This window comes from Schistocerca serialis, chromosome 11 (genome assembly GCF_023864345.2).
Source record: "Schistocerca serialis cubense isolate TAMUIC-IGC-003099 chromosome 11, iqSchSeri2.2, whole genome shotgun sequence".
Classification (NCBI taxonomy): Eukaryota; Metazoa; Arthropoda; class Insecta; order Orthoptera; family Acrididae; genus Schistocerca; species Schistocerca serialis.
The window spans coordinates 125644411-125662754 of record NC_064648.1 but is presented as its reverse complement, the minus strand read 5'-3'; the positions used below and the strand labels follow the sequence as shown (position 1 = coordinate 125662754).

General features: G+C 41.5%; 1 protein-coding gene across 1 annotated transcript in view; it reads right to left on the bottom strand.

The window, feature by feature from the left end:
• Positions 1–5285: 5285 nt before the first annotated feature.
• LOC126426915 (heat shock protein 60A) overlaps positions 5286–18344 on the bottom strand; it is a 72154-nt gene continuing 59095 nt past the window's right edge. Inside the window, exons 10-11 of the mRNA XM_050089019.1 lie at positions 9823–10001; positions 5286–6596 (exon numbers count right to left, since the gene is read on the bottom strand). Of these exons, the coding sequence (XP_049944976.1) occupies positions 6438–6596; positions 9823–10001 (338 nt within the window). The 3' untranslated portion in view covers positions 5286–6437. The remainder of the gene's footprint in view (positions 6597–9822; positions 10002–18344) is intronic.

The window sequence follows — 18344 nt, the reverse complement described above, 5'->3', positions numbered from 1 at the left end:
CTATCCATTCTTTTAGTAAAGTTGCACCATAAATTTCATTTACCCCAGTTTGGTTAAGTGCCTCATCACCAGTTATTTAATCTACCCATCTAATCTTCAGCATTCTTTTGTAGCGCCATATCTCAGAAGCTATTTTCTTTTTGTCTCAACTGTTTTGTCCATTTTCACTTCCATCAAGGCTGTACTCTACACCAGTGCCAACATGAAAGACTTCTGAACATTTAAATTTATATCTGATGTTAACAAATATAAGTTAACAAAAATAAGGTAATGAAGGCACAATATATTGATGGAAGACTAATTATGATATGACAGAAGGGTAGTTCAAAAGATCTGGTGTTAATACAGGTATATATGCCACCCAGCCAGCATAGAGATGAGGCAGTTAAAGAATATTATAAGAAAATACAAGAACTCATCGAGAAGGAAAATAGAAATGCCTGCATTATCATCATGGGGGACTGGAAAGCAGTGGTGGGTGAAGGAAGAGATGAAGATACAGTAGGAAAATTTGGAATAGGAATAAGAAATGAGAGAGGTGAACAACTACACTACTGGCCATTAAAATTGCTACACCAAGAAATGCAGATGATAAGCAACCAGCTCTGGCCATAATAACGGCCTTGATACGCCTGGGCATTGAGTCAAACAGAGCTTGGATGGCGTGTACAGGTACAGCTGCCCATGCAGCTTCAACATGATGCCACAGTTCATCAAGAGTAGCGACTGGCGTATTGCGACGAGCCAGTTGCTCGGCCACCACTGACCAGACGTTTTCAGTTGCTGAGAGATCTGGAGAATGTGCTGGCCAGGGCAGCAGTCGAACATTTTCTGAATCCAAGAAGTCCTGTACAGGACCTGCAACATGCAGTCGTGCAATATCCTGCTGAAATGTAGGGTTTCGCAGGGATCGAATGAAGGGTAGAGCCATGGGTCTTAATACATCTCAAATGTAACGTCCACTGTTCAAAGTGCCATCAATGCGAACAAAAGGTGACCGAGACGTGTAACCAATGGCACCAAATACCATCATGCCGAGTGATACGCCAGTATGGCGATGACGAATACATGCTTCCAATTTGCATTCGCCGCGATGTCGCCAAACACGGATGTGACCATCGTGATGCTGTAAACAGAACCTGGATTCACTCGAAAAAATGATATTTTGCCATTTGTGCACCCAGGTTTGTCAACGAGTACACAATCGCAGGCGCTCCTGTCTGTGATGCAGCATCAAGGGTAACCGCAGCCACGGTCTCCGAGCTGATAGTCCATGCTGCTGCAAACGTCGTCGAACTGTTCGTGCAGATGGTTGTTGTCTTGCAAATGTCCCCATCTGTTAACTCAGGGATCGAGACGTGGCTGCACGATCCGTTACAGCCATGCAGAAGGTGCCTGTCATCTCGACTGCTAGTGATACGATGCTGTTGAGATCCAGCATGGCGTTGCGTATTACCCTCCTGAACCCTCTGATTCCCTATTCTGCTAACAGTCATTGAATCTTGACCAACGTGAGCAGCAGGCTACAATCCGACCTTTATCAAAGTTGGAAACGTGATGGTACACATTTCTCCTCCTTACACGAGGCATCACAACAATGTTTCACCAGGCAATGCCGGTCAACTGCTGTTTATGTATGAGAAATCGGTTGGAAACTTCCCTCATGGCAGCACGTTGTAGGTGTCACCACCGGCGGCAACCTTATGTGAATGCTCTGAAAAGCTAATCATTTGCATATCACAGCATCTTCTTCCTGTGGGTTAAATTTGACGTCTGTAGCACGTCATCTTCGTGGTGTAGCAATTTTAATGGCCAGTAGTGTAATTAGTTTCTGTAAAGAAAATTCATTAACAGTGGTTAACACATTATTTGAACACCACAAAAGGAGACATTACATATGGATATCAAATTTGAATAGGGGAAAGATATCAGTTGTACTACATCCTGATACAACAAAGGTTTAGGAGCAGTTTGAAGAATGCCAAAGCTTATCCATGAGCAGATATAAATTCAGACCAGAACCTAGTAGTGGGAGTAATACAAGTGAAGTTGAAAAAAGTCTGGAGAGGTAAAGCAAAAGAAAGACTAAACGTACAAAGACACAAGGAGGTAGGAAAGGCACCAGAATGAAATTTTCACTCTGCAGCAGGGTGCATGCCGATCTGAAATTTCCTGGCAGATTGAAATTTTGTGGCAGACCAAAACTTGAATTGGGACTCTGGTGCTGCAGATTGGTTGTAATTAATGAGGCAGAGGAAGTCAGATTTACTGTATTAGCTTCAGTATTGGATAATAGTACAGTAAATTTAAAAACTTACGAGCTACTTACATACAGTGGTGTATTGCAGCCTTGTACATATTGTGTATCCCTGTTGACAGTACTAGAAACTCATTCCTGAGTTTTGACACTGAACATGTACTTAAATGTTCTTGTAACAACTGGGTTGCTGAAACAGTTACTGCAGCTTTTGAGTATTTAGAACTCGTGTACAAGAAAAAAAGAGCTCTCCGTAAAATTTTTATTTGATGTGTCTAAGGCCCTTTTTTCTTCAAATATTGGCAAGCAAAAATGTCAACCTAGCACAAAAGGTTTTTAGTGAAAGAACTGCAGCTGCATTCAACATCGCTTCTTTATGCAAATCATTTGTAACTGCTGGCACCCTGTGAATGTAAAAGGTGCTTATAATTGAAAGATTAAATAACCAATACACGCAATCTATTAAAGTAAATAGGGGTGCTTCGTGTACAAACCTTGGGAAAAGCCCACAGCTGGGGATTAAATGGCTGTTGCCTCCTGCATCTCCTGCCAAGATGGTTGTGCGTGCTTCCCGAGTAGAGCGTAAACAATTATGCAGTCTGACTAAATTAAGCTTGCCTTTACTTACCCTTCACTTGTATGCAGATTGTTCGCATACACCTTATCTTTTAACATTCCTGAAGATACACAGATTTAAATCTGGAGAATGAGATCAGCCAACTATCTCATCATCAAAAACACTATATATTACTGTCAGAAGTGTCAGTGTGTGGTCTTGTATTGTCCTGCATGAAATAACCGTAGGTGGTGTGAAGAAGAAGATACAGTATACGGTTCACATACCAATCAAAAGTTATTGTTTCATGAAAAAAGACTAATCCAATAATTCATCTTTCACTAATTGCACACCACACTCCTGTTTTCTCATCATCCAGAGACTAGATGTAACTTATGAGAATTTTCAATTTTCAAATTTCAATGCCAACTGTTCTGCGACTTTACATACCCTGATTAATGGAGCCATGTTTCATCAGAAAAAAGAGCATTTCAGAATAAACTTCCCCACAGTGTAACAAACAATTGCAATATTGACATCAAGCAACAGCTTCCAGTCTTTACGCTCTCAGACTTTTCAACACTCTTGATGCATTCTTAGTTTTGATTCAATATGTATTTTAACATTACAGATTACATATTTCTGAGTTAAGTTTTAGAATGACAAATATGGAAAGTAGATTAGTTGCTACCACAAACTATGTGTAAATACACTTAAGTGGAAAAGAAAAGGTATTACAATTCGAAGATATGGTGCAACTTAATTCTTTGAATTAAAATAGTGCCCCTGAGGACTCAAGTCTACTTGTTACGTACATTTGATAAATGGGCGGACGTTTATAAATATTCTGTGGAGTTAAGGAAGAATTTTGAAACATCAGACACTGGAAAGTATATACTTGAACTGATGCATGTATGTAGTTATGCTGTAAAGAAGGAACTTTTTTAAAAAAATTGTAAGGTTTGCATCTCTTCAGTGCAATCTGACAAGGAACTTTAAATATCCATTCCCAATGACTTTGTATACAACCATGGAAAGTTGACAGTTCCCATTGAAAATGCTGCTCTTGCTCGAAAGAGAAGATTCCACTTTTAATTTGTGTCAGAGTGAGTGATAAGATTTTGGGACATACACATTTTAAATTTTGACATGTACCCTTGAATAACTGAATATTTGTGTATTTTCAAGCAAGTTGCTGATATATAAAAAGGTCCAGAAATGGCGACTATGTGAGAATGTGTAGATTTCGGCTCACCGACCACTAATGGCTGCCGTTCAGCCATGGTACTACTATGCTAATGTGACGAAGTGCACCAAGGCCAGTATTTTTCCATCAGCTCTTTTAAAAGTTATTTAAGTCTTAAGTTGTAAAGTCAATTTTAGTATTGGTGGTATTACAATTTCAACTGGCAATAAGCCATCAACATTGGGGGGGGGGGGGGGGGGATAGGGCAAATGATGCTTTTGCATGCCAATAACAGAATTAATGGGGTCTTCCACTACTATAATCCTACTGTGTACATGTTTTATTCGGAGCATTACAGGAAACAGGATGTCACACATATGCCAACATAGAATAAGACTAAAATAGCAATGAGTATTTTGGGACACTATGGTGATTTCTATAAATGGACAAGGGTAAACCTGTTGTGTGAATGGTCCCAATATGGTTCATTGCACTGTGGTATTATGGAGACATACTTTTCTTTTCCTTGTCAGAGATTGGCAGCTGATCTAGTACGTGGTATTGAGATGAACTGACTTGAGGGGAAAGTTAGCCTGAGAGTTAGATTACCTGTCAAGACAAGAAAATTGTATATGTATGTAATCATCCCCATGACAGTAATTCTGCGTTTACTAGCACCTTAAGTGGGGACCCAAACTGGAGTCAGAAACCTGTCATTTTCTTAAACTGTGAATTAGCAGCAAATTCAGTTTGGTGCCGACATGTCCATAGTGCAGCCAATATCTGTAAAAATCCCGAGATGTACACTCAGTTATTTAGTTATGGTGAAATACAAGACCAACTGTGGTGTTTAAATACTGGTAGATTTTCGGTAAGCAGTTTTTTCTAAACTTGTCTGATAGTGTTTCAGTATAAATACATGTTCTTGTAGTCAGTTCAGTTTGGATGCTTTTGATGGACCTGTGAAAAACCTTTTTTTAGTTTGGCGTAAATCTAACCGATGACTTGCTGAGAGATTGTACTGTTATACACTGCAGTAAATAGTGTAAGTAAACACTTTTCACACTCCAAGTACCAGCCAGAGCCCAACAACAACAACAACAACAACAACAATAATAATAATAATAATAATAATAATATGTAAGTGTTGAGTACATGAAGAAATTATTTACTACCTGGCAGCTGAGAGCCTGACATGGTAGACTAAGGGAGCATTAAGGATATCCAGTCAAGAATAGTGTACAGGATCAAATTGCAGATGCGGATGGGAAAAATAAAACAATGACTGTAATACACATATAAACTTTATTTTTATAACAAAAACATGTTAACTACAAATTTTGTGCTGTGATGAAAAGTAACAAAAGAGAAAGACAAAAAACTAGTGTTGAACACAAACAGGGAAGAGACACCTTCTTAGCAACCGTCTATATAAACAAGTTAGGACAGTCGATAAGAAAAACAGTAGGGAAAACGATCTTCCTCAGAATTTATTTAAAGCTGCAGTTTATGATTATGGAAATGAGACGAACCAGTCAGTTGGGACTGAATGAAGATGCACCCTCCTCTTCATTGCTGATCCAGTGCACGTGCCCCATGGGAAACAATGCACTATAAAACTCTGGAATGACAGCAAACAAATGCCTACGAACAGCTCAACAATCATACACATACAGTCTTTGCACGGCAGCCACAACTCTGCCCGAATCTGCGCGCGGTGGACACTACAGGAAGCTAGTCTGGTATTACTACAGTACGAGAACTTCCAGAAACAACGCACTGTTCCCCATTTCTGTCACCGATGCAGTTCCCATAAGCTCACTCCTAGAGAAAGACTTAGTGCAGGGGCTGCAATTGTCACAGAAACTTGGAAACGAGCTGCTTAACTATTGTCACCACAGAAGGCGCCAAGTAGTTCTCCCAACAGTTCACAGGCTACGGTAAGATCAACCCACTTATCATCAGTTTCTAAATGTTAGCAGTCTCGCCACTGTGCAGGTAAGACACAGAGATGCTCAGTTTCTCATTATGATCTGGGCAAGATCTCTACATGCTTCAGCACATTTATGCCCAACCGAGATCTATGCAAAACAATGTTCACAAGGTTCCACTGTACCCACAACTTTTCTTGGAAACCAAATGTCCAAACCTTAGATGCTCTGATTTCCGAAGTCTGCCAAGGAGATTCTGACTTATCTGAATATATCACTAATTACAGGGTGGTACAATTTTCCTCACACAAATGGCGACACATGCACACTAGAAACACTAAATATAACACAATCCACACAAACACGAGTAATTTTGCAGCTCTGTAAAACTGTCACAGTAGAACATTTGCACCTCCTGCGATGACAGAAACAGGCGACACTGGAATTGACGAGACGATTGGCACAGATCCAAAGGCGGTGTCGTGGAGCACCAGGGTCACTGCCCTTTTACATCATGCCACCCATACCGCCCATGCCACCCATTCCTCCCATACCGCCCATGCCAGCTGGCGCCGTCTCCTCCTTGGGGATCTCAGTCACTACGGCCTCCGCTGTCGTTAACAGCGACGCGACCCCTGCAGCGTCTGTCAGGGCCGTTCGCACCACCTGCATGTATGGAAATTGAGCCATTACTAAAATTATATCCCTACAAATACATAAATGACTACAGACATAATAGCCTTTATTTCTCTGTAATAAACAAGATATTCATTAATCTTCAAACACTTGTTTGCAAATGATGCCATCTTTTACTGCCAAATAAAATCAAAACATAAAAACTCAATACAAAACTATTTAGGCAAGACATCTGCATAGTTAAAACGTACCCTTGACAAAAAAAGGGGCTAAAATTTGTCACATTTTGGTGAGACACTAAAGCACACAAAATTAAAGGTTCTCGATTCAAGCAACCGCCCAGTAATTTGAATTATGAACAACTTAAACTGGAACCATCACACGCAATTTTAGTGGGAATGTTGACTAAATGACTGCACTTTAGTAGGATAGTTGCATTTTCTGCCAATAAAGATGCTGCTACACTGCTTGGTCCATCCTCTTCTGGATTACTGCTCCATGGCATGGTATGATATCCTTACCAGATAGGATTAATAGAGGACATCAAGAAGTACAAAGAAAGGCAGTTTGTTCTGTATTATAGGAAAACCGGGGACATCATCAGATTTGGTAAGTGAATGGGGGTGGCAATCATTAATACAAAAGCATTTATTGTTGTGCATAAAGTTACATCTGCCAACTTTCTCCACTGGGAGAGATGACCTTTGTGATACAATAAGACAAATCAGAGCTTTCATGGAAAAATTTAGATGTTCATTGTTTTCTCCACATACTGAAGCAGTAGAGAAATAAAAATGGTTGTATGTATACCCTGCCAAACACTTAAGCATAACTGCAGAGTAATCTTTCAGACACCGTTGAAAAAATTGGTGGGCACAATCAACCCACTGCTGCTTGTGGTCTTCTGGAAGCATTTGTGGGACTCACCATGCACACGTCTTGTGATATCGCCAATTTTTCACATAAAATTCTCTCAACTGAGCTAGTTGAAATCTCGGTAAACCGAAGAGCTATTTCTTGGATGGCGATCCTTTGATCAGTAGTCTCTTGACCTTTTCGACAGTGTTGTCTGAAGTGGAAGGTTTTCAGCTCCAGCCTTCATTATGAATGCAAGCAGCAGATAACTCCCTACACCATTTGCAGACATGTTTAAGAGCTACACACTTTAGTCAAATTTCGCACAATTGATGACGATTGGCTATGTGGATCCCCAGCAGTGTTTAAAAACCAAATAACTGCACAGATTTCACACCTGATGGTAGTGGCAATCACAACTTCCTATACAGATAGCTGATATGTGAACAGTGCAACATCTGAGAGAAGCGGGGAAGGTTGGGATTGAGAATGGGGAAGCTGCTGTGCATGGGAATGTTGCCAAATTCTGCTTTGCAATTCCCTTGCAGACCCTTTTAAACCAACTCTCCTACACTAATAAATTATCATGAACTGCATACAAACAACGCTGAATATGAATCATGAATGAAATATACTGCAGGAATGAATAAAAATTACCACACTGGCTGTGATTCACATTTTTAAGAAAACTTCTGAATGTATCAACAATATCTTTATTAACAGTACTTGAGAAATAGGCCATTGATTCAACTTGTGGTTTCGTGTCGGTATACTGTAGACTTTATACATTAATGTTACAGCTTCCACTGTTCTTTTTCAGGACAGCTGAGCTGTGATTTGGGAGTGGGCAGCTCTGAAGGGTGAAATATAAATTCTGATTGACTGCCCCATGTTAACAAAATGTCTGACGTAGTTTGTCAAATTTCCACAATGCACTTTGGGCGAGAAAGAGTTTTTATTGAATTTATTTCACTGTATCGTGAATTTCCAGAATTGTGAAAACTAAAACTACATTCAAAAGGTTATATCAATAAACAAAAAACACTGGCAATTACTAAAATAGTAGTGGTGGTGTTTTTTATGGCCATAAATTACAACGAAATACTATAAAAAGAAACTCCAATTTGATACACAACATATAAGTGGGAGTGCAATAAACTAAAAAATAAAAGTTGATGTATCATTGCACCGGCATTTTTTTTCTCTTTTTCTTCTTCATACACAGTGCTACGAGTCAATGCTAGATATGCTTGTCTGCATTGGTAGTCATTACCACAAGTTTCAAAATACGAGTATTTAACGATACAATATCCACAGCTGCTTCAAAAGGGAGGTTAAATCTGACAAACTTTGTTGGTACACCTGTACACTTGTCTGACAAACCTGTTGACAGGAAACACTAAGTTTTACAAACTAGTTTTATCATTTACAGTGTCTTTGGAGTTTGGCAAGGGAATTCGGTATCTCCAAAATGTTATACCACCCAAATAAGTTTTAGTTTTGGCACTCCACTTTTGCACATTTTACAGTCTAGTATCTTCGCCTAAGAAAAGGGCAATTTCTTTTTACTATTTGTCAAAGTTACTACGCTGCTTTAAATTACGTAAAACACTGCACATTATTTTAAAGAGTTTTCAGAGGTAAAAAAGCATTGTGTAAACTTAGCATATGGTTGATTGTAGCTCTCACATTGAAACATGTGAGATGTAGAAAGATATCCAAATTTTATTTAAAACAGAGCAGAACAGTATCTCCTTTCATTCTCAAGTAATTGATTTTTATATCTGACTAATGGTCACACCCGATACACCCATTTCTATATCTGCAAATCTGAAATTACACGGTCATAAAGAGCATATATGGTGGGGAATGGCGGAGCAAGACGTGTATACACGCCCACAGCAGCGAAAGGGTTAATAGTAGTACTGTAGCTGCAGATGGGAGCTCGTCTGTGCCCCACTCTCCTCCTGCACCATCAATTAGTTGAGACACATTCACTCGTACACTGAATTTGTGTGTAGGACTTAAAGCTGCACTCCTTCACTTGCCGAGACTGCAGTAGTCTATCCTACAGTGCTGTTCACTTCATCTCGCACCTGGAATGAAAACTGAGGGTAACTGTTCAGCAGCTCAAACTGACAGCTGTACCCAAGGTGCGCTAATGACAAATTCATTATCGAATATTTCCCTCTATTCCCAGACAGACAGATTAGTAACAATAGGTAACTGCAAACTGCACTGGATTCCATTAGAGTGAAACATTCCACGACTGACATGAAAAATGTTATGTAAATTTACCATAGTAAATACAAAAGTACCATGTGCAGCACAACACTGCAATCTGTTAGTACACAAAGAAGGAAATTGCACAGACAAATGAAAGAGAGAATGTATCACTCACCTTTGTGGGATCAATAATGCCTCTGTCAATCAAGTTAACGTACTCATTGTTCAAAGCATCATAACCCATGTCTCCCGTGGCATCTTCCACTTTCGAGACGACGACCGAAGCATCCACTCCAGCATTCTTTGCAATTTGCATGCATGGCATACGCAGGGCTTTCTTCACTATTTCAATTCCTGTTTGAAAACAATAACACTCATTAAGATGGTTGGTTATGTCACTTTCCACGATTAAAGGAAAACCTCAATAATTTGGGCAGATTTTCCACTGCAAAGTGAAATGCCACATTATTGTACCAATCATCATTTTTGCTTAGCTCATACGCTGCAAAATGCTGAAAGCACCCCTTCCCTTCCCATGCACATTACCTGTGACTGATAAATAGCATACAAATCTTGTTGGTCACAAGCATGCAACACAGTCAAAGTCCATTTTGTTTGCTTGCTGAAGCTCTCAGGCTAAGTTGTGTAAAATTCTGTCTCTGTGGCTGCTTAAAATGGGATTAAAGTTTTTAACAGCACAATACAGCAACCACGATGAATGTCAAGAACAAATATAAACCATTTCATTTAGACGATACAATAAGAGTGCTTGGTAATATCCGAGCCAGTTCTCCTGTTACGAAAGTTGTTTTAATTGCCATGTTGACTTTTTACAACATTAACAAAACCTCACTAAACTTTGGAGTTTGTGCTGAAATAAGACAAACTAGCTAGAAAATGAAGACAGACAACTGACAACCATACACGATGCTGTGTACAGTTGGTACAATGTTCTGCAAGAGGAGTCTGACTGCAGGCTGTAGCAGAAAGATTTGCAGATAAATTAGGCCAAACAGTTTTCAAGGCTACTATTGGACACCTGTTCAAATACTGTAATCGGGTCAGTGTCTGAGATAAAAGTGCGTAGGGACACACAGTAAATAAGTGAAGACTATTTAAGAAGAGAGATTTTTCTTTGGCACAGATCTACAACACACACAAAACTGGCTCGTTTTCACCTCCACAACTCAGAGGGTGACAGGAAAGACAATTCAGCACCTAAATGTAAAGTAAGCAATGACTCTTGTCTTGTGCACCAGTACTAATGACACACACAGTTTAAAATCACTTAATTGGGAAATCCGTAACCCAGGGACAACCTAAAACATTATGAAGCATCTCCCAGTCATCTACAAAGCTACCAGAAAAGCTCAGGTTACTGAACAGTTATTCAGTAACCGGAAGACCTCAGCCCTCAACTGTTCAACTTTGAGGTCCCTAGTCCATTGTGACACATTTTTCTTTGTAGGAAACAGGTAGACGAGCAACGACCTATAGGATGCAGTGCAGAAAAGGAAAGGAACTGGTGAGAGAAAATGGAAGAACAGAGGCTGCTCTACCTGGCAACACCTATTATCACTGTGGCAGACTCATCAGATTGTACATTCTGACTGGTTCAAGGAAGACTTTAGTCAACATATAATATGATATAACTCAAAATTCTTTTCAAGCAGTTTAGTACTATATTCTGCTGACCTCTAGTTTATATATATTTCATTTGACCAATACATATCCTGTTATATATTCTTATTTATAGTCCAAGATAATTATTATCGAAAACATTTCCATAATTTGCACTGGGACTTGCCCCAATTAGCGAGGTTTCACTGTAACCTGTAGCTCGACAAAATTTCTCAGGGATGATAGTGCCTGAGGAAGTATACTGTATAATCTTTTTCAGTTAAATACAAGCAGCCAAGAAATGCTGGTATTGAAGCAATGAATAATTTAACCTTTACTCCTATGTTTCACCCATGAAACATGCATTCACAGTATCTTACACCTAACAACTCCATGAATCGGTAATGAGCAGAGTCTTACCACAATTATCCTCTAACCAGGCTATTTTACCACAGCACAAGTTGGAAGAGTAAGTGTAAAGTAACTTGTTAAACTTCCATTCCCTGCGGCAAAAATTAACAGAAGATTTACTTTGGTTTCCCTTTAACTGAAATTACAAACCAATTTTTCTTTAACAGTAATGGAAGCTATACTAAAATCCCAAACATTTTTTTAAAACCCTGAATGAAAATAAAATTATGTAAAAAATTACACCACTGCACGGTGTCTCCTGGAACAAATGTTTCTAACAAGGGAACTTCCCCATCGCACCCCCCTCAGATTTAGTTATAAGTTGGCACAGTGGATAGGCCTTGAAAAACTGAACACAGATCAATTGAGAAAACAGGAAGAAGTTGTGTAGAACTGTGAAAAAATAAGCAAAACATACAAACTGAGTAGTTCAGGGGAAGATAAGCAACAATAAGGACGATAGAAACGCAGGAGCGCCGTGGCCTCGTGGTAACGTGATCAGCTGCGGAACGAAAGGTCCTAGGTTCAAATCTTCCATCAAGCGTAAATTTTAATTTTTTATTTTCAGTTTATGTGACAAACTCTTATGTTTTCATCACTTTTTTGGGAGTGATTATCACATCCACAAGAAAACCTAAATCGGGCAAGGTAGAAGAATCTTTTTACCCATTTGCCAAGTGTACAAGTTAAGTGGGTCGACAACATATTCCTGTCATGTGACGCACATGCAGTCACCAGTGTCATATAGAATATATCAGATGTGTTTTCCTGTGGAGGAATCGGTTGACCTATGACCTTACGATCAAATGTTTTCTGTTCCCATTGGAGAGGCACGTCCTTTCGTCTACTAATCGCACGGTTTTGCAGTGCGGTCGCAAAACACAAACACTAAACTTATTACAGTGAACAGAGATGTCAATGAATGAACGGACAGATAATAACTATGCAAAAATAAAGAAAGTAAAATTTTCAGTCAAGGGAAGACTTGAACCAAGGATCTCTCGTTCAGCAGCTGCTCACGCTACCACGGCGCTTCTAAGCACACTTCGTCCATGATGTTGCTTATGTGGCCCATGGACTACTCAGTTTGTATGTTTTGCTTATTTTTTCACAGTTCCACACAACTTCTTCCTGTTTTCTCAATTGATCTGTGTTCAGTTTATCAAGGCCTATCCACTGTGCCAACTTATAACTAAATCTGAGGGGGGTGCGATGGGAAGGTTCCCTTGTAAGTAAGTTCATCAATTGTCTCAAGTGTTCCGATATGCACAGATTATAGAAGCACAAAGCTTCAGATTTTTTAATTTCATTTGTCTGAACTCTCCATTACTAATGCACTGTTGATGTAGCCCAAAAAGGACTATGGGTGGCAGTTACACTTCCTGCCCTCTGCTGGTAACTAAGAGGACTACACAAGGAAGGGTCTCCGCAGTGCAATACCACATAGCATTTCAATTCTGAACTATGTGTACTCCACAGCACTTTGTATGCTGCCACTCAGGTGGCTAGTCCCGTACCTCTTCTGTCTGCTACCTACATCTTTGTTGGCCCACTGCTGATGTTCTACATAGTTTTGACACGGAAAATTTTGATGAGAGTGATGTTTTTAATGCTCTGGGAGAATGCTGAACAAAACTGTTCTTTCATTAATTAGAGAATTGTCTTGTGACACAAGGCAACACGCATTCTTCTAAGTTTCTTGGAATGAACATAACAAAGGGTTGACATTTTACTGAAAAGATACCACCGACTAATACATATCACTGCACCCAACACAAATAACACACACACAAATTATGTGTACGAATTGTGTGCATTCTTTTAAATTTGGAATAAAAACACAATGCACAAAAACTTTTTGTATATCTGCTAATTTTTGTATCCTGTAACAAGACTTACGAAACATCACACAAATTTATTGTGTTCACAATTACGAAGCAATGGATTTTGAAAATCTTAACAGTGGTCCAGCTGCCCCATCCATGGTGATGGAGGCCAGCCTTGAATGGGTTCCTAAATATTTCAGGACAGAAACAATGAACACAAAAGTAAAGCAATGAACCACATGTGCACTGTAAGATTCCTAAATTGGTAAGAGGGCAGTTTTAAACAAAAAAACTGCAACACCACCTGCATTCACGACCATATCTGAAAACTGTGATCCAGAAACATGAATAAACTAAACAAGGCATATTAGCAGGGTTGCCACAAGTTTCCCCCAAGTGAAATTCCCAGATATCTCCCTGATTTCCAGACAAGTTCTAGCATTTTTCCCTGAAAAATTTTGAGATCAAGGGTAAGTAGGTACGGACTTCCATATTTCTGCCCCATTCTATTTTGTTTTGTGGAAAAAAACCACTAGGCTCATACGCACCCATGCCAAAACTGTGAAACATGAAGACAAAGAGAGGAGTTCAAAACTACTACATGTCAAACCCCCCAACAATGGAAGAAAAGACAGCTAGAAACAGGGACAACGGGGAGAAAGGTCTATAAAATAGACCATAGAGAAATGGAGGTCCGGACTAAAAATTGAATGGCCTTCACCCTATTGCTACAATGGGTAAAGAGAAATGTGGTCAACAGCTTACGCGTTCGCTGAAACGGCAGAAAATTCAGACGGCACTCTCAAACATGAACGTAACTGGTCGAAAAAAAGATCATTCTGCCAGGAAATGGTGGAAAGTTAAAATTTGTGCACAAAGTGCTTAGGGAGCGCCACTTAAATGGCGACGGCAAAAAGGCAGTGCCCCATATGCAACCTAGTTAAAATGACCTCACATGGGAGGGAGGGGGCGAGAGGCGGTCATCCAAGCTGCTGGGAGAAGCTTAATAACCTGAGGCTTATTCCCATGAAGGGAGGACCACCTTTTGACAAATTGCAACACCGAGGTCGTCAAAGGGAGTGTAAGAAATAGTGGGCTGTGTAAGAACTAGTGGGGTGAAGTACGAGGACTGCAGCCTTGGCAGCAGCGCGAGCAGCCTCGTTTCCTGTCAGAGCGGCATGACCAGGAACCCACAAACATCACAGTGGTTCCATCGAGAAGCTTGCTGGACCCATTGCACTAACAGACAAATGATGTACAATGCACAGTGACTTTAAAGGGTGCTGAGAGTCTGAGCAGATGACAATTGAGAAACTTGTGTTGCTGGATGTACTCCATGGCTTGACACAGAGCAAAGAGCTCTGCCATAAATACTGAGCAGTGTGCCAGAAGCTGATACCAAAAAACGTTGGCACCAATGACAAAGGCACATCCGACACCACACTCCGTCAGAGCCATCAGTGTAAACAAAGGTACTATTGCAAAATTCCGTGTGAAGGCTGTGAAACTGAAGGTGATAGGAAGCGAATGCATGGCAGACAAACGGTACACACACCTGCTGAACAGGAAATCATGGCTGTACGACAGCAGTAGTTTAGTTTGGCAGCTTCTGCATACAGACTCTAAACTGGGCTAGTGTAAAAGGTGCCAGTGGCCAAATGAATGCCACAATGATGGATAATATTGAGACGACAAAAGAGGGACGGACGTGCAGATGCATAAACAAAACACCCATAGTCTAGTTTCCAAAGGATAAGGGACCGGTACAAGAGGTGGAGGGTGGTTCGATCTGCAATCCAGGAAGTACTGTTATGGACACGTAGGGCATTGAGGGACTGCACGCAGCGGGCTGCCAGGTACGACATGTGGGAGGACCGAAAGTGTTTCCTATTAAGCAGGAGCCCCAGAAATTTCGTAGTTTCAACGAATGGAAGAGCAATAGACCCAAGATATAGAGATGGTGGGAGAAATGAATTGTGCCGGCAGAAGTTCATACAAACAGTTTTGTCAGTGGAAAAACAAAAGCCAATGTTGATGCTCCATGAGTGAAGACATTTGAGACATTGCTGAAGACTCCGCTCAACCAGACAGGTCTATGAATAACTGCAATAGTGGGCAAAATTGTCAACAAAAAGGGAGCCAGAGATGCCCGGTGGGAAAAAAGCCATTATAGAGTTAATGGCAGTAGCAAAGAAGAAGACACTCAGGACTGAACCCTGAGGCACACTGTTTTCCTGGATAAAGGTGTCTGACAAGGCAGAACCCACATGTACTTTCAAACCTCGGTCTTTTAAAAACTCTTCAAGGCAACAGGGAAGTTGCCACGGAAGCCCCACGTGTAGATAGTATCGAGGATACCAGTCCTCTAGCAGGTGTCGTAGGCTTTCTCCAAATCGAAAAACATGTCCAGTCTGCGATTTCCGCAGAAAACCATTCGTGACATGGGTGGACAAAGTGACAAGATGGTCAACTGCAGAACGGTGAGCTCGAAATCCACACTGTGCAATGGTTAGTAAATTGCGAGACTCGAGCTACTGTACCAGCTGGGTATGAATCATATGTTCCACCACCTTGGTAAAACAGCTGGTGTGAGAGATGGTGTGAGAGGCAGCTGTTTGTCCTTACCAGGTTTGGTTGACTTCACACCAGCATCTGGGAAACCTGCCCTCTGCCCTGATGCGGTTGTACATATTAAGCAGAAAGTGCTTGCCCGCAAGAGAAAGGTACTCCAACATTTGAATGTTAATGGCGTCTGGCCCTGGGGCAGAGGATCTGGATGAAGTGAGAGCACGATCTAGCTCCCTCACAGTAAAGGTGGCACTGTACCACTCACAATTCTGAGAAGGGTATTGCCCGAGCCGCCTCCACTAGTTTCCAATGGAGGAAGGCAGTGTGATAGTGGGAGGAACTCTAAATTTCTGCAAAATGGCGGCCCAAGGTATTGGAGATAGCACTAAAGTCCATCTGCTACAGTTAGGCCAGAAACTACGGAATGGATCTTGATCCCAGAGGGCCGTCGGAGGTTAGCCTACATGTCGGAAGAGGGAATGGAACCGTTAAAAGAACTAGTGAATGGAATCCAGCTAGTTTTTTTGTTATTCTGAAGAAAGTGACGACACTGTGCACACTTTTGTTTATAATGAATGCAGTTTGCCAGCATTGGATGACTGTTAAAAATGTGGAGAGCACGTCTCCGTGCACTAATTGCGGCACACTTCAGTCCACCACGGGACAGAGACACTGTGTGGTAAAGAGGAAGTGCTAGGAATGGAACATTGTGCAGCGGTAAGGATAATGTTTGTACGATATTCCACCTGGTCATCAGAACTGGGGTAGCCGTGTTTGTCGAAGGTCACCAGATAGGAGTAAAGCCCCGAGTCAGCCTTAGTAAGCTGCGATTTGGGTGGGCACGGAGGTGGGGTAGGAGTCAGCAAATGGACAGGACACGGGAAATGGTCACTCGAGTAGGTGACAGAACAGACCACTCAAGACGATGGGGAAGTGCAGAAGGTTAGGTCCACACAGGAATAGGTGTGCGAAGAGTCTGAAAGGAACGTGGGTACTCCTGTGTTAAGGCAGAAAACGTTTAGTTGATTAAAGAAGGTCAACCAAGAGGGCACCTCTCTGACAGGTTCTGGGAGAAGCTCAAATGGGACGATGGGCAGCAGAAACACGTGAGGTAGCTGCCCAATAAGCTGGAGGAAGTCTGCCCTGGAGACAATGAATGACAGAGGGATGTAAATGGTACAAAGGGAAAAGGTCAAGTGAGGAAGGAAAAGGCAAACTGCAACAGCTTGATGGGTAGTCAGGGAGATGGGTTTGCTATGAACGTCATCCTGTATGAGCAGCAAGACTCCCCCACAAGATGGAATGCCGACCTCGGGCGGAAGGTCAAAATGGACTAGGTTGGTTGGTTTGTTTTGGGTTTTGATGGGGGCTAAACATCGAGGTCATCAGTCCCCAGTTCCAAACAGACACACTTGTAAAAGGCCTATACAGTAAAAGCGTGACCTCTGCACCTAGAGGGAGGGAACACCAAGGGGTAAAGAGCTAAAATGAACACCGCAGTAATACAAAATAGAGGACACTTAAAAGGAGCAGAGCAAATAGTTGACCAGAGTAAAACAGACTACAGTGGTTGATGGATCCGGTAAAAGGTCAACCACTCAACTACAAACGAAGAACCCCCAGCTGGAAAGCGTTGATAGAGGTACCAACACAACTTGTTACCATAAAAGACACTATTTTGGTATCCACGTCACAGAAGTCACTGGAGTGGGTGTAGCCTGAGAATTCGTGGTAGAGCGTCCACACTAGAGTGAGTGATAAAACCCAGCCGCACGAATAAAACATAAAAGTGAGTCAGCTATAGAGGCATCGTCACCGAGAATTAAAGGAAGTGCAGTTGGTAAATTAAAGGACTGCTGCAAGGGGGCTAAAAGGGGGCAGTCCATCAGAAGATGGACCACTGTCAGCCCTGCAGCACAGCGACACTCGGGCGGGTTCTCACGGCAAAGGATATAGTTGTGGGTCAACTGCATATGTCCAATTCAGAGACAGCAGAGAACAACTGAGACACTACGCGTGCTCCTCAAGGATGAGTTCCATACGGCCGTGGACGACTTTACCGTGCGGAGCTTATTTGGCGTGTTCGAGACAGACCATTCAGAGCTCCAGACATCGCGGACCTTGCAATGTAGGGCTGACCGGAGGTCTCTTTCCACGAGACCTAACTCCAGGGCGGCGAAGTGGTGGCCTGCTTGGCCAACCGATCGACGCGTTCGTTTCCTGGAATGCCGATGTGGCCCGGGGTCCACACAAACTTCGCTGAACGACAAAA